We start from the raw sequence: 15,373 nt of genomic DNA, 5'->3' as shown, positions 1-15,373 counted from the left end.
CACAAAATGTTGTGTAACTTATATGTGTAGGAAATTTTTTGGAGTCATGTTAAATAATAGATGATAAATCATTCTATATAATACGATGAACAGAGTGTTGTCTTGTTTTAATTCTACTATTTTATTTTTCGCCTTCCCCCAAGTAATACCGTTCTTTCTTCTTTCGTGCTTCCTTAACATCACCTCTTCTAAAAGCCTAACGAATATTGAATTCGGGATCATCTTTTTTTTAACCTACCAAAATCTATCACACCATACTAATTTTAATGGCTTCGGGATCCTCTTCTTGGGTTTTAATTAAAAGTATTCCAAAATATAAAAGCTTTTTGGTTTATGTAAGCGTATGTTACTTTTGTTGGCACTTTGTGATACTCTAAACTTTTTTAGGTGATTTGAATTTCGTTAGATATATTTATGGATAAAGTCCACTCATGTAATTCCTTATATATGTACAAAATTTAAGGGGTGTATTGGATTCAGATTTTAAACAATTTTAATGGATTATTTTTGGATAAAGAAATCCATTATTATTTAATTAAGATTTAAAATAATTGAAAAAAAGTCATGTGGTATTCGATTAAAATTAGAAAAGATTATTTTAGAGTCTGTACAAATAAGATGGTATTCAATCAGGATTTTAAATAAAGGAAAAATAATTTTGTGGTATTCAAAAATCTGACGATTTTAGTGGATTTTCTATCAGTGTGGATTTTGTGAGACTTTAACTCTCACAGTCTCACCCTAACTCTAGGATTTCATGATATTTCTCTATTGCAGTGCATCTTCTTCCTTTGGTGGGTCGATTCGCTCAAAAATGAATTCTGTCATGGGAGCTTCGTCAAAACTCAAAAACAACAGATTTTTTTTATCGATTTTCATCATAAAGCAACCCAGAAACAACAACCCAACAAGATTCTATTTTAATCCATATCAAAAAATAGCAAATTTTTGATAGCTTTTGGAAGTTTAAAAAAGGATCTTTCAAGCTATGAGTCGCGATTTTTTTGGCACAAAAATGTGTAATTTTTGTATTAAAAAACAATATAAAACAGTGGGAAAATAACATAGGAACAAAAAACCCTAAACCAATTTTCGTTTTACATCAATAAAACGAGATCGATTTAAAAAATTATTGAAACTTTCATACTATGAACCTTATGTTCGTAGCAATACATTCATGAACGAAATTCTTTCGATATAGGAAACAATTTCAAACAATTTTTGTGTTAATAGATCACTAAAAAATTATTTTTCAAAAGCCACAAAGCAATTTAATGTTTCAATATATCGATTGAAAATAATTTGAGAAATTTTTTAAACTTTCATGTAATAAAACCCAGAAATTCAGATTTAAATTTTTCTTAGAATACTCAATGAAAACATGCATATGATATATGATTAGAAAACTCTCGTCACGTAGAACAAAATCCCCAAAGTTTCCAAGATCAATAGAAAAAAAGTTACAAACAAAATTTTATCATGAACTTTAGGTTCTATATGTTTATCTCTAATACCAAATGAAAAAGATAATTTTTAACATAATGGTCAAATCCAAAAGCACGAAAAGAAAATGTTAATGCCTGGAGGACTAGTATAGATATGTGAAGAAGATTATATTAGGTTTTACTTTTTTTTTATTAATATCATTACATTTATTTGTTATTTTTTTATTGACTTTTGTAATTTTGAATGTTTGTTACAAATTCATATAAGTTTTTAAAATCTTATAAATTCTATTAAAATCCATTCTTATAAAATGTTAATTGTCAAAAAAGTCTTTTAAAAAGTTTTTAAAGTCACTACACTTTTAGATTGTCTTTTAAAATTTATAAGATTTTTTTATCTACAAATAATCTTTTAAAATCTATAAGATTTTTTTATCCCAAAATAATCTTTTAAGATCCTAATCCAATACACCCTCTTAAATGTTCTTTAGAATAAAATATTCCAAACTAGTCATATTTTTTGTTCCAGTTTTTTTGTTTTTTTTTTTTTTGGTACATAAATTATTTTTCAAATTGCACAATATCTTTCGGAAGCTAGGCTGGTTGACCATGGTCCAGAAGTATCTCTCAACATGAGGAAACTCTGAGGTGAAGCTCTTGACCAGGACCAGAGTGAAACCGAAATACAAATTGCATGTCAGCAAGGGTAACGGAATACCCAACCAGGTAAGAATTGAAGGCAAGGTGAGTGTTCAAAACCCCAAATGCTGTCTTCAATGCAGCATTTGCAATCTTCTCAGCCTTCATTCAGAAACACATATCAGATGAGGGGGAGCAAAATGTGGGGAAAACGGGAATTTAACAAAAATTAAAAAAACTTGATAAAGAACAAAATGTACCAACTTTGACTTTAAGAATTGGACATACATAAACTATTAATCACCTATACAACTGATTTCACATAAACCTCTCATTACTCATGAATAATTGACCCTAACCCAAACATATTATATGATTGCTATCAATTCTCCACACTAGGAACTTCAAAGCAGTTATTTGATACAGGAAAAAACTTTGCACACAACTTACTAGAGGAAGGTATGGGGCAATTCCTAGTCTTGGCAGGTACAATTTCATAAGATAAGCATCAATCTCGATCGATGAAAAATCAATCCACTGCTCAACGTGGGCCTGAAACATCAAAATATAAATAAAATAGCAAATACAAACGACCAGTTTCATGGAGAAGCCATGATATTCCCACATAGAGAAAAAAATGAGAATCGAAAAAGTCTATACTAAAAATAAAACCCTACATAATCAATGGTAGAAGATCCAAACAGAGTGCTGTCGCCCTTCAGTCGAGCAACTGCAGCAAGCAAAAATAAATAAATGAGAAGATCACAACAATCCACATAAACGGTTGTATGTATATCCAATCAATGCATGAATATAAGTAAGCATACATACCGTAACGAGCCATGGCATTGCTCTCAAAGACGGGACCATCAGGTGTTTCCAAGAAAGGAACCTGGAAGGACAAAACATCAAAGGAAATCCAACCAAGTTGTGCTTAATGTAGAAGAGGGAATGGATGGGACATAACAGGATACCTTTCCCATAGGACTCATCTTGAGAAATTCAGGAATTTTATTATAAACGCTAATCACAAAATCCGGGGCCAATTCAACTGGGACACCAGTGTACTCTGCGGCAATGAGAGTCTTATAACCATTCTTGTCTGTTTTCTGTGCATGCAGGATCTGTTGAGATATATAGTCCTAGTATGTGCAACTAATGTGGAGTTTATAAGGTCTTGGGCACTCCCACCCTTTGAGCTAGCTTTTGGGGTGGTGTATCCCAAGGTTCTTTACATGGTATCATAGCCTCATCGCCCCCCACTTTCTCTTGTGGCATTTCTTAGCACAGGTAGGCTGGGCCTGTTGCATTGTCCACTCTTCGAGCCTAATGGGCTCTCGTGTGAGGGGGCGTGTTGAGATATATAGTCCCACATTGGTTGTATGTGCAACTAATGTGGAGTTTATAAGGTCTTGGGCACTCCCACCCTTTGAGCTAACTTTTGGGGTAGTGTATCCCAAGGTTCTTTACAGGATCTACAGACATAAAATTAGTGACCACCGGATGAGAATCATATTCAGATAGAGCAGATTCACCGGTATTGAAAATCAGAGAAAGTAAAGACTAAAGAGTAAATTGAACATGAGATTGGGAAGCAATTCGCATAAATAGTTATTCGGAGAGAATTAATGAAAGAGACAAACTGACCAGAGCCATGGCTTCCTTCAAGGAAAAACGTGCCGCTCTTGTTTAAGATCTGGTAACAAAAGATGAATCTCAAACCACAAATCTAACTCAGTGGCATTGGAAAAACAATCTTTGGACAGGACAACCCAGTAAGAGTCTGTTTTTTTATGTATGCATAACTATTTGATTGAATCGAGTGTTATGCGATCTTTGTGTCGTTATTTTTAATAGAGAACGACAAACTCTATTATTGATACTATCACCTTTTTGTTATATAAATCCATATCGTATCCCAAAGGAAAACTACTTGAATTGCACAAACGAGGATGTTTTGGCATCGACATTTCATGTCCATAACCGGGAAGTTCCTTTTTCTCTCAATTGTGCGCTGTCGCATTCGCATATATATAGGATGAATGAAATGTAGTTACTGATGTTTTATATTTCTATATAATACGATGAACAGAGTGTTGTCTTGTTTGAATTCTACTATTCTTATTTTTCGCCTTCCCCCAAGTAATACCGTTCTTTCTTCTTCCGTGCTTCCTTAACATCACCTCTTTTGAAAACCTAACGACTATTGAATTCGGGATCCTCTTTTTTTTATACATTGGTGGGAATTCAACACCTGATACAACCTACCAAAATCTATCACACCATACTAATTTTAATGGCTTCGGGATCCTCTTCTTGGGTTTTAATTAAAAGTATTACAAAATATAAAAGCTTTTTGGTTTAGAATGATATGTAAGCGTATGTTACTTTTTGCATTTGGTGATGTGTTCGCTTTTTCTGCCGTTGCTGCAGATAAGTTATTTGTAGTAAGTTTAATACAACGTTGTTTTGGGACGAAAATCATGGTATTTTTGTAATTTAATTTATTTCAGGGTTATAATATTCTTTATATTTATAATTTTTTAAGATTACAATACTAAGACGGACGTCGTTTAGGGTTATAATATTTTTTATATCTATAATTTTTTAAGATTTCAATACCAAGAAGACATCATTTTAAAAATAAATGTAGATAATTTATCTGCATTGCAGAAACATTTTTCCCTTTTGTGATACTCTAAACTGTTTTTAGGTGATTTGAATTTCGTTAGATATATTTATGGATAAAGCCCACTCATGTAATTCCTTATATATGTAAAAAAAAATTGGGAGTTGTATTGGATTCAGATTTTAAATAATTTTAATGGTTTATTTTTTGGATAAAAAAATCCATTGGTATTTAACTACGATTTTAAATAATTGAAAAAAAGTCACATGATATTTGATTATGATTTAAAAAATTATTTCAGAGTATGTACAAATCAGGTGGTATTCAATCGGGATTTTAAACAATAGAAAAATAATTTTTGTGGTATTCAAAAATATGACGATTTTAGTGGATTTTCTATCGGTGTGAATTTCGTAAGACTATTTAGTGAGAAGTATAAATAGAATGCCCCTCTCACATTCTCACCGTAAACCTAGAATTTCTTGAGATTTTTCTATTACAGTGCATCTTCTTCCTTTGGTAGGTCGATTCACTCAAAACTGGATTCTGTCATGGGAGCTTCGTCAAAGCTCAAAAACAGCATATTTTTTTAAGCGATTTTCATTACAAAACAATCCAGAAACAACAACCCAACAAGATTCTAATTTGATCCATCTAAAAAAAATAGCAAATTTTTGATAGCTTTTGGAAGTTTAAAAATGATCTTTCAAGCTATGGGTCGCGATTTTTTTTTACACAAAAATGTGTGATTTTTGTATTAAAATAACATAAAACAATGGGGAAACAATATAGGAACAAAAAATCTCAAACCAATTTTCGTTTTACATCAATGAAACGAGATCGATTTAAAGAAATATTGAAACTTTCATACTATGAACCTTATGTTTGTAGCAATACATTCATGAATGAAATTCTTTCGATATAAGAAACAATTTCAAACAATTTTTGTGTCAATAGATCACTAAAAACTTATTTTTTAAAAGCCCCAAAGCAATTTAATATTTTAATATATAGATTGAAAATAATTTGAGAAATTTTTTAAACTTTCATGTAATAAAATCCAGAAATTTAGATTCAAAATTTTCTTAGAATACTCAATAAAACATGTATATGATATATGGTTAAAAAACACTCCTCATGTAGAAAAAAATTTCCAAGGTTTTCAAGATCAATAGAAAAAATTACAAACAAAATTTTATCATGAACTTTAGGTTCTGTATGCATATCTCTAATATCAAATGAAGAAGATAATTTTTAACCCATTAGTCAAACCCAAGAGCACGAAAAGAATATGCTAATGCATGGAGGACTAGTATAGATATGTGGGAAAAATTATATTAAGTTTTGCTTTTTTTTTTATTAATATCATTGCATTTCTTTATTATTTTTATTGACTTTTGTAATTTTGAATGTTTGTTACAAATTCATATAAGTTTTTAAAATCTTATAAATTCTATTAAAATCCTTTAGAATCCATTATTATAAAAAATTAATTGTCAAAAAAGTCTTTTAAAAAGTTTTTAAAGTCACTACAATTCTAAATTATCTTTTAAAATTTATAAGATTCTTTTATCTCAAAATAGTCTTTTAAAATCTATAAGATTATTTTATCTCAAAATAGTTTTTTAAAATCCTAATTCAATACACCCGATTAAATGTTCTTTAGAATAAAATTTTTCAAACTTATCATATTTTTGGTTGCGATTTTCGAATTGTTCAATTGTGAAGATTTATTTTCGAAGTTCTTTCACAGAATTGATGATTAAGGGCTTTCAAAACCAAATAAATTCAATCCAAATGAAAAAAAAAAGTCAAAAAAATAGAAAATTAAATAAAGTTATTGAATATTTAAAACACTCTTTAGTAATAGTATCAATGTATCATCGTGCTTTACTTTAGTTTTATTAAAAGTTAACAATAGTGCTTTGTCAAGATTTTTGTTCGAAAAAATTTATAGATAGCATGAACTATAAAATTTGAGCCAAATTTCCAAATTCCCAGATCGTTTTATTTGGTCTGGTTATTAACTTGTTATATGTTTTGTATAATTACTAATTGGATATATCTTGTTATCTTGAACTAAATATTGTTTATGATATATTTAGAGTACTTGAGTCATTTCTGTTTGATTTTATAAATTTTTTTTTTTTTGATAACATGATTTTATAATTTTGATAATTCACTTTTATGATAAAATACGTTAGTTGTGATGATAATATTAACATATTTTGGAATAAAAAAGAAGCACGGGGGAGAGTCATTGATGTACTTTGATATGACAAAAAATTAATATGTATAAGAAAAGATTTACAAAAAAAAAAAAAAAATCTTAAAGAATGATTGTTTAAAGGAAAATTCTTTCAAGAATTCAGACTTTGAATTCATTGAATATCAAGCAAAAGTATAGAGAACTTGTTTGCTATTAAAGTGAGACTGATTTATTATTTTGAAGATCACTTGAAGATATGAGTGTTAAGTAATTATAATAAATAAACTATATAGTCAACACTATATCTTAACATAAAATTTTGAATGAATGGGTTTTACATTATTTCATCATATCATTTACATTTAGTATATTTTTAATCAATGTAAAAATTCATTTACATTTTTTATCTATATTCTTCTCTTCAAATGTAAAATCCAATCATTACTATGTTTCCCATCAAGCTAAAATTTCTCCGAGTATTAATGAGACTATTGATAATATATAGTCAACACTTAATTAAATAATATGGGTTTGGATCTCTTAATTTTGAACTCTAACCACAATCTCCAAGATCAAGTCCATTCATTTTGCATAAAGTTCCGTGTATAGAACCAAAATTGTTTGTATGTATTCCAGTTGTGAGCGGGTGATTCCAATTCCAGTTAATTTTAATAGTACTTGCAAATTTTGCTAAATAAGAGAACTCGTTTCATTTTTTGCAAGGCTTTACCTAAAATATTGTGTAACCTCATGTACATAATGTAAATTCACATGCTATGTTTGCTCCACACCTTGACAGCTAACTAGGCCCCACTTTGATGACCTGGCATATGCTTTCTCCGAGAATAAATCCACCGATGCTGATGCAAAAATATTATCAGACATGTTAATTACTTAATTGGGTTTCGAGATAATATAAATTTTTTTCATGTTGTAAACACATTTTATGTGGGATCCACATTTATTAAAAAAAATAAAAAAACAAAAGAAAATATTGCATAAAAATCGAAAGGTCACCAATAGGAGAAAACAACTCTCCTACGACACGAGAAAATGTTTTCCCTACTTAATTATACTCAAATGGATGAAGAAGAAATATTATCATACATAAATTAAAAAATAATAATAATTTATCATCTTTTTAAAGCAACAGATAAAAATAATTAATTGGTATCCTGAATTGGAATCAAGTAATCCAGTTATTATTATGAGGAAAAATCGACTGAGTTCAGATGTGGGAGAAATTACTAACTTGTTCTATTTAAAAACAAAAATCGAACCCACCCAGATCCGGTGCGTGGTAGTTAAGAACTTATTTTATTTTATTTTTTATGATTTTTTTATATTTTTTTAGGGTTCGCTTTTTCATATAGTCAATGTAGATAATGTATCTACATTAAACCCAAAATAACGTCATTTTGAGACAAAAATCAAAGTATTTTTATAATTATAAGTTATTTCAAAGTTATAATAGTCTTTTTCATTATAATTTTTTAATTTTTCAATCCAAATCGAAGTTATTGTAAGAACGAAGATAAATAACTTATCTACACTGTCGATGCATATGATTTTAAGTTTTACAATTTTTATCCCTTTTCGTTTTTAAATAAAAACTCGATTTTAATCTTGAGCTCAATATAAAAATGCAATCTTAGAAAGTAAGTAAGGGCACAAACCCAACCGGGAAATAATAATACAAATTATCAGAAAACAAATAATTTTTAAAAATAAAAAATAAAAAAATCAATGCATCATGATGAGTCACTGAGTCCAAATCCACTGTTTTCTGAGTCTCTGGCGGTGTCACAGCTCAGAGTAAGAACACTGCACAGATCTGGGTCGTGACTGAAGAGATCAACCTTGTTTGATTTCTTCTCAGTATTATTAGGTAACCATTTTCCACTTTACCCATTTGCTTCAATCTTCCTCATTCCATGCTTTCACTCTTTGCTTCTTCTCTTGCTGATGCACTCTTATGTACTACAGTTTTATCATTTTATGCTTATTTGCTTCCTTCATAGTTGTATATGTTGCTCGATTGCATCTGTTTCAGCTTTGTATTCGACTATAACTTAACCCCTTTTTAGTTTTAGTTCCTTGGGAACGATTTGCTTTTTTTTTCTTTTTTTTAGTTTTAAATTCTGAAACAGATATTTTGTATTTGTGTTTAAGCTTAGGGTACTATTTCCTTAGGAGCATAGTTTTGTTTTTGTTTTTGTTTTTTCCTTTTTGGGAGCTTGTTGGTATAAATGGATGTGTTTGTTATATTATGACAAAATAACTGGAAACAGCACTAACAGCTTGGTAAGTTATGTGTTCTATGAAAGTGATATGAAAACAATAAGAAATTGTATTTTCCTATTAGGGGTTTGATGGCATTGCTAGGCGAATTTTGCTGTGTGTAGCTTGTCACTGCAAAATATACTTTTTTTTGTTATGCTAATCTCATGGGTTTAATTGGAAACTGTAGAGAGAGAGAGAGCAGTTGTTGTGTTCATTTACTTGAATTTCCATAGGGATGGCATGGGATTCTGGTTGAAAATATATAGTCTCTTAAGTAAATAACTGACTGTGCTAATTGCATCCTTTTAGCATTTATTATCCAGTTCTTATTATTTACTACTCAAATAATATTAGATTGGTGGCCTTGGCTTTAAGAGAAATTTATCTATTGGAAAACACCTTAGGCAGCAGAGATATATACACTCATGCAACTTCAACTCAAAATAAGGAGTGGAAAACATGTGATAAAATATAAAAGCTGAAACAATTTTATTTATTTGAAACACGACAATTGAGCTTGGTGCTAAAACTTGTGCTAGGTTTGAAGGATCATTGCTATTATCATGTCAAGGAGGCCAGTAAATCCTTCACGTCGTATAGGTGATGGTGGAAGTATACCGTTCGTGGCCTCTATCCAGTCTAAATCTCAGAACTCTCCCCTACTATCTATTGGGCTTGTTATCTTGGTACAATTTATTCGAAATGTGTATCTCTCAATACAGAAATAGTCTGGTATCATTAGATTTAATGTGCAATATTTATATGTGCCTTTTTGATGTACCATTTTTGCACCAAACAGATCCTGCATCTATAATTATGTTCTACTGGCTCTTCTCCCTGTTCCCAACTTATTATACAGTTTTCTCAATATACTTTATCCATTCTACTCATAACTGCTTGCTGTCAACACATAGCGTATTTAATGAATTGTTATTTGCAAATTTTCAGGGTGCAATCCTCCTGATTGGTTATTGTTACAGCAGTTCAGGTTTGTAATTATTCTGTTAACTTGTCTGGAACCCTCGTAAAAAAGTGTCTTTTATCAAAGGATAAAAGAAGGATTTTGAATTTCGCACCCTCCAAATATTATGTTTCAAATACCAGAGTAAAATTCTGTCTTTGGATCCAATATTTTAGAGCTCAAATATTCTACAACTTCCTCGGTTTTAATAAGCTTGGGTCCAGTCTTTTGTTCATTAAGATGATGCTACGATCACAGAACTGTACAGTGGAGTACACAAAATGAATATGGTCAATGTAACTGAAAAAAAATGAGCAATACAAATGAAAATATAGATGGCAACTGTGACCTCAAGCTATACACATGGAAAGATGGAATAACTTAAGAATAAGATTTCCCCCCATAAGCAAGGCACACATCCAATTCAGAAGAATGAACACAAATCCTCTTCTGAGCTTGGCTAATTTCTTTTTAAAATTTATATCCACCAGATTTTGTGAATTAGCCAGACTCATATTAAGTGAACTGTGTTAATATCTATATCACTTTACAAAATGCAGCAAAGATCTTAACTTAGGTTATGTCTTCATAGGAAACCAAACCAAAGTACAAGTTATATCAGCATGTAGATCCATAGACTTTGCATTAGCCTCATAGATCCTAGCTCATCCTGTCATGATCATTCTGTCATTCTGAATTTGTCAACTTTAGCAAGAAAATATCCATGCAAAATGGGGAAAACAAAGTTGCAGACATCACTGGATAAACTAACAATGAAGATATTCTGTTTCATGAATTGGCATTTGCTTTAAAATTCCTTTGATACTGATCTTGACTATGATTTGTTTGTTCACATGGCAGGTGGAGCTAGCAGTGATATCAAGGATGTGAATAAACTTGAAGGTAAATAGATAAACTATCATTTTGTTATTTAAATCTTAAGCTTCCTGAACATTTTCCTTGTAAGACAGCTTAGGGGAGTGATTATATAAAGCTGTTGTACTGAATCCTTTCAATGTCTTATTCCCTCTAAATTTGGTTCATGTTTTGGGTGTCTCCTTTTATTTTTTAATTCACTGGTTTTTCTACCATCAGCATGCACATAATGAGGTTTTGTTTTTTGAACTTGTGAGTTGTGATATCACCTTGTAACTTGTTCTAGAGGATAAATGGTGTGCTCTAAAACTGGAAAGTTGTTTGTTTTGTATCCTTATTGACATACATATATAGATAGGATTATGCATTTTTTTTACCTTCAAATCTTCAATATATTAATAACTTCTGGTGGTTTGGTTTTAGGAAACATGTTTAATTATCATTCACTGTGTTCATTTCCTTAAATCTATATGCATTTCCAAGATTTTCAAGTTTTTTCTTTTTAGAAAATGTGTTGTGAAATAAATAATTGCTTTCTATTTTTGTTTTGAACTCATGGACTCAAATAGTTATGTTGGCCATGCTCATGAAGTCTGTATACCATTGGCATAGCTTGATGCTCTAATGAGAGAAATTGTAACTATTTTGGCTTTTGTTAAATCACCACCCAGAGTTCATGAGCTTTCATATGTGCTCTCTCCCTCTGGTTCCTTCTCTTTTTGCAATGAGTCAGATAAGATCAATGCTGGTACTCTTAAGGCCATGAGCAATTTTGCAGTGGCTGTGCCCTTTGAGTGAAGTCAAGCAAAGAGAATGGATATTGCAGTTTGGCAGACTTGAGTATGTAGTCTCTATCATTAGAGAGAGAAAGTGTAGGAAAAATAAATGTTAGTTTTGTCAGCACAGAGAGGAAATGAAACTAACGAAGAGCAAGAGACCTGAATTTGATTTTCCCCATTTCCAATCCAATTTAGAAAATAATTTGTAGATAATTTTCTCTTAAAAGCAACAATCCTTAATTTTGTTAATGTTTTCAATATTTAATGAAAATGGAAACAGAAAATGCTGAAACTAAATAGGCTCTTACTATTGTCCTAAGCATTTGAGCAAATTTAGAATCTAAAATTCTAGGCTACTTGTCTTGATGGTCTCCTTGATGCTAGTGTCAGAATGTCCTTGATGATATACTTAAGATGCGCTTAATTTAGTAATATAGGCCTCTGCAATTCTCTCTCTCTCCCTGCAATAATTTATAAAAAAAAATCAATTTTATATTCTGTAATCTGTTTCGAAATTTGTAAAAATGACAATTATGCTTAGTTTCTCTTATGTTTCTAATATTGAGATAATAATCCAAATATAGGATTCTAGGGCAAGCAATGGAATATTACTCAAGCGAGAGTTTAGCCAGAGTTAAATTTTTCTTCCTTGTCTTGGACATATTTTTTACTATATGGGTGGTGTATATGCTCTTACTTGGAACTTGATGATACCGTAGTATGATCTGTATGTTAGACATTATTAATGTCTTGTGTTTATACTAAATTCATTGGCATTTAATGTAGAACTGTTAATTTCTAATTTTGAATATTGAAAATTCTGTAGCAATTCAAACAGCTCTAGTGTGTATAAACAGGTGGTGCATCATGCACATTAGAAGTCCTACAAGCATTGCCCATTTTGAAGAAAGCTTATGGAGACAGCCTGCATAAAGTTTTGCATGTTGGCCCAGACTCTTGTTCTGTGGTATATAGTTTGTTACAAGAAGAGGATACAGAAGCTTGGGGAATAGAACCATACGAATTAGAAGATGTCAGTGCAAAGTGTAAAAGTCTAATACGCAAGGGCATTGTGCGTGTGGCTGATGTAAAGTTTCCTCTACCCTATCGTGCAAAGTCATTTTCCCTTGTCATTGTGTCAGATGCATTGGATTACTTATCTCCAAGATACCTGAATAAAACCCTGCCGGAGTTGGTGAGGGTATCTGCTGATGGTGCTGTTATCTTTGCAGGTACATTCCCTTATGAAGCTTCTATTCTTCCAGTTTATGCTGGAAGAACTGGAATTATCTAAAACTTATCTAGAACTGGATTTATCTTGGGCATTTATTTTGGCATATTTTTTATTCAGCTGCTTAGGGCTATATTCACCTAGGCAATGTCAGTCATAAAAACTGATAATCAGCAGTCTTTGATTGTCAACAAATCATGCATTTTTTACTTGTATTTCCCCGTAACTCGTGTTGGATGTGATAGAAAATTAAGTTTTGATTCACCTTTCCTTTCTATCTCCTGATTTCTCATTTTCATGCATAGGTTATCCAGGTCAGCAGAGAGCTAGAGGTGGAGAAGTGGCCAAATTCGGTCGTCCAGTAAGTGACTACTATTATTTATTGAAGTTAATATCTTTTTGACATCAAAGGCATTTGAGTTGGCTACATGTAGTTTTGTTGATGTTAGAAAGAGCATGACTCCACCATCATGTAGATTGCAAATTTACCAATTTTGTGATTTTTTTAGGGGGTACTTCTTAGTAGAAATGTATCGGTGGTTAGAATAAAGTAGGTTAAAGGAGTTATAAAAAAAAATTTAACGAAAAATAATTTTATTAGAAGGAAGAAAAGAATGTACAAAAAGGGCTTAGAAAGTTATAATCTTAGATTGAAATTAAAGAAACTTTGATGGGCAGAAAGAGAAAGGTGAATTACCTGAATGCACATGTAGTCTTGGAGTTATTTCATTTTTTTTTTTAACAAATTGTACCCTCTTACTTTCTATATCGGTGTTAAGGGAATTATTAATTGAATTGAGTGATTTTTAACACTTTTTCAAGCGTTTAGAAGGAAATTGTAAGCTTAGGACAGGAATCCGACCAAGCTGATTTCAGTTCAAAGGATTGGTTGCTCATTTTTTGGAATTGTTATCTTGAGACATATTAGTACTCAAGTTTAACTAGAAAAAGTTGGCATTGGCAAGAGAGAATTGAGTTGATTGTAGATAGATTGAATACTTTGGCAGTATCAATTTAGGTTAATTTGTGGATCAAACACATGTTGGAAGAATATGAATGTGAATTTCCTTGACAATTTCCTTTAGTTCACATTGTCATACTTGATGAAATATTCCCTTTGCATTTTTTAATGAATAATGACCAAATTATTATGATGTTCATAAATAATTATGAATGTAGCTTAAACTTTGAAAATATTAATATATTGGTCAGTAATGCACTTTCAAAGATACGGACAGAAAACTAAGCATATTGCACATTTCATAATAATAACGGGAAGTTTAAGAAGTTACTAACTAGTATTATGTTTCTTACACAAATTAATGTCAATAAAACTACTCTTTAATTCAGCTTCTCCCATTTTGGGATTTGATATTCTTTTTATGAAGGCCAAATTGCGCAGCTCATCTTGGTGGATAAGGTTTTTCGTTCAGACTGGATTAGAAGAAAATGAAACTGCTGGAAAGAAGTTTGAACAGGCTTCAGCCAAGAGGGCATACAAGCCAGCATGCCAAGTTTTTCACCTCAAATCATACCCCTGAAATTTTTACTGTCTTGTTTTAAACTCTTGACTTAATGGTTGGAAACCATGCTGATGAGATAGGCACCTTGAGCACCCGAAGGGTAAAAGTTCCATATATTCTGTTGAAATTATAGTAGTCTTTGATAAGATCATGACCAGATATTAGATTCAATTATATATTTTATTGGCAATGCCATTGTAAACTATTTTTGTCTTGATACTTGATAGTGTTCCATATGTTTTGTTTTCACAGCAGCTCTTTGTTTCTTTAGTATTTAATATTTAGAAAACTTACTAATTTGACGTTTAATGACTTTTACAATTGATTTCTACTCTGTTTGAAGCACGTTATATTATCATAAAACAGTAGGTTTATGTTGCTTTGCAACTTGCAAGGTTTGTATTTTATTCTTTTGTAGTATTTGAACGGGAGAGCTTATACCCAACCATTTACAGCTGAAGGAAAAAAAACATGATTGCATCCTCTGGTTCATAGAGCGTCTAAATAATATCGAGGCTAGAAGTTGATGTATCAGTTATTCATATTCGATAGAAATGTCCACGGGATTTCTTGAATTGTCTGTAGTTTGTTATAAAAGAGATTGATTCAATGATTCTACGGCATCGTTGTTTATTAAAGTTGCGTTGCGGCATTCCTGAAAGGCTGTAAGTAAAATTTTAGTAAACATTTCTTGACAGACTAAAACAGTGGGCTAGTTGAGATATGTATAAGTTAGTCTAAACACCAATTATGAGCAATATCAAAAGAAATATGAAATTTTTAATCATCATTCCTTAC

The 15,373-nt window shown here is 31.0% G+C and overlaps 1 protein-coding gene and 1 pseudogene across 1 annotated transcript; one reads left to right on the top strand and one right to left on the bottom strand.

The window, feature by feature from the left end:
- Positions 1-598: 598 nt before the first annotated feature.
- On the bottom strand, positions 599-3,758 carry LOC133312853 (elongation factor 1-gamma-like; annotated as a pseudogene).
- Positions 3,759-8,681: 4,923 nt separating this feature from the next.
- On the top strand, positions 8,682-14,804 carry LOC133312826 (probable pectin methylesterase CGR3). The gene is made up of 7 exons (XM_061514098.1): positions 8,682-8,810; positions 9,745-9,891; positions 10,154-10,193; positions 11,028-11,069; positions 12,679-13,053; positions 13,358-13,413; positions 14,441-14,804. Exons 2-7 carry the CDS (start codon positions 9,769-9,771, stop codon positions 14,591-14,593), a joined length of 789 nt encoding a protein of 262 aa, XP_061370082.1. The 5' UTR covers positions 8,682-8,810; positions 9,745-9,768; the 3' UTR covers positions 14,594-14,804.
- The last annotated feature ends 569 nt before the right edge of the window (positions 14,805-15,373 follow it).

Source organism: Gastrolobium bilobum, unplaced genomic scaffold (assembly GCF_033153095.1).
Source record: "Gastrolobium bilobum isolate Gb01-03AN ecotype WA unplaced genomic scaffold, APGP_CSIRO_Gbil_v1 utg12574, whole genome shotgun sequence".
Classification (NCBI taxonomy): domain Eukaryota; kingdom Viridiplantae; phylum Streptophyta; class Magnoliopsida; order Fabales; family Fabaceae; genus Gastrolobium; species Gastrolobium bilobum.
Note: the sequence above shows the minus strand (reverse complement) of the source record. Positions and strands in the feature narration are given on the sequence as shown.

What these genes read in the sequence shown, in the direction of transcription:
- LOC133312826 (XM_061514098.1), top strand. Translation starts at nt 9,769, where the DNA reads ATGTCAAGGAGGCCAGTAAATCCTTCACGTCGTATAGGTGATGGTGGA. An exon ending in TTATTGTTACAGCAGTTCAG is followed by an intron (nt 10,194 to 11,027) that starts GTTTGTAATTAT and finishes TTCACATGGCAG; the next exon opens with GTGGAGCTAGCAGTGATATC. An exon ending in TGGCCAAATTCGGTCGTCCA is followed by an intron (nt 13,414 to 14,440) that starts GTAAGTGACTAC and finishes CTTTTTATGAAG; the next exon opens with GCCAAATTGCGCAGCTCATC.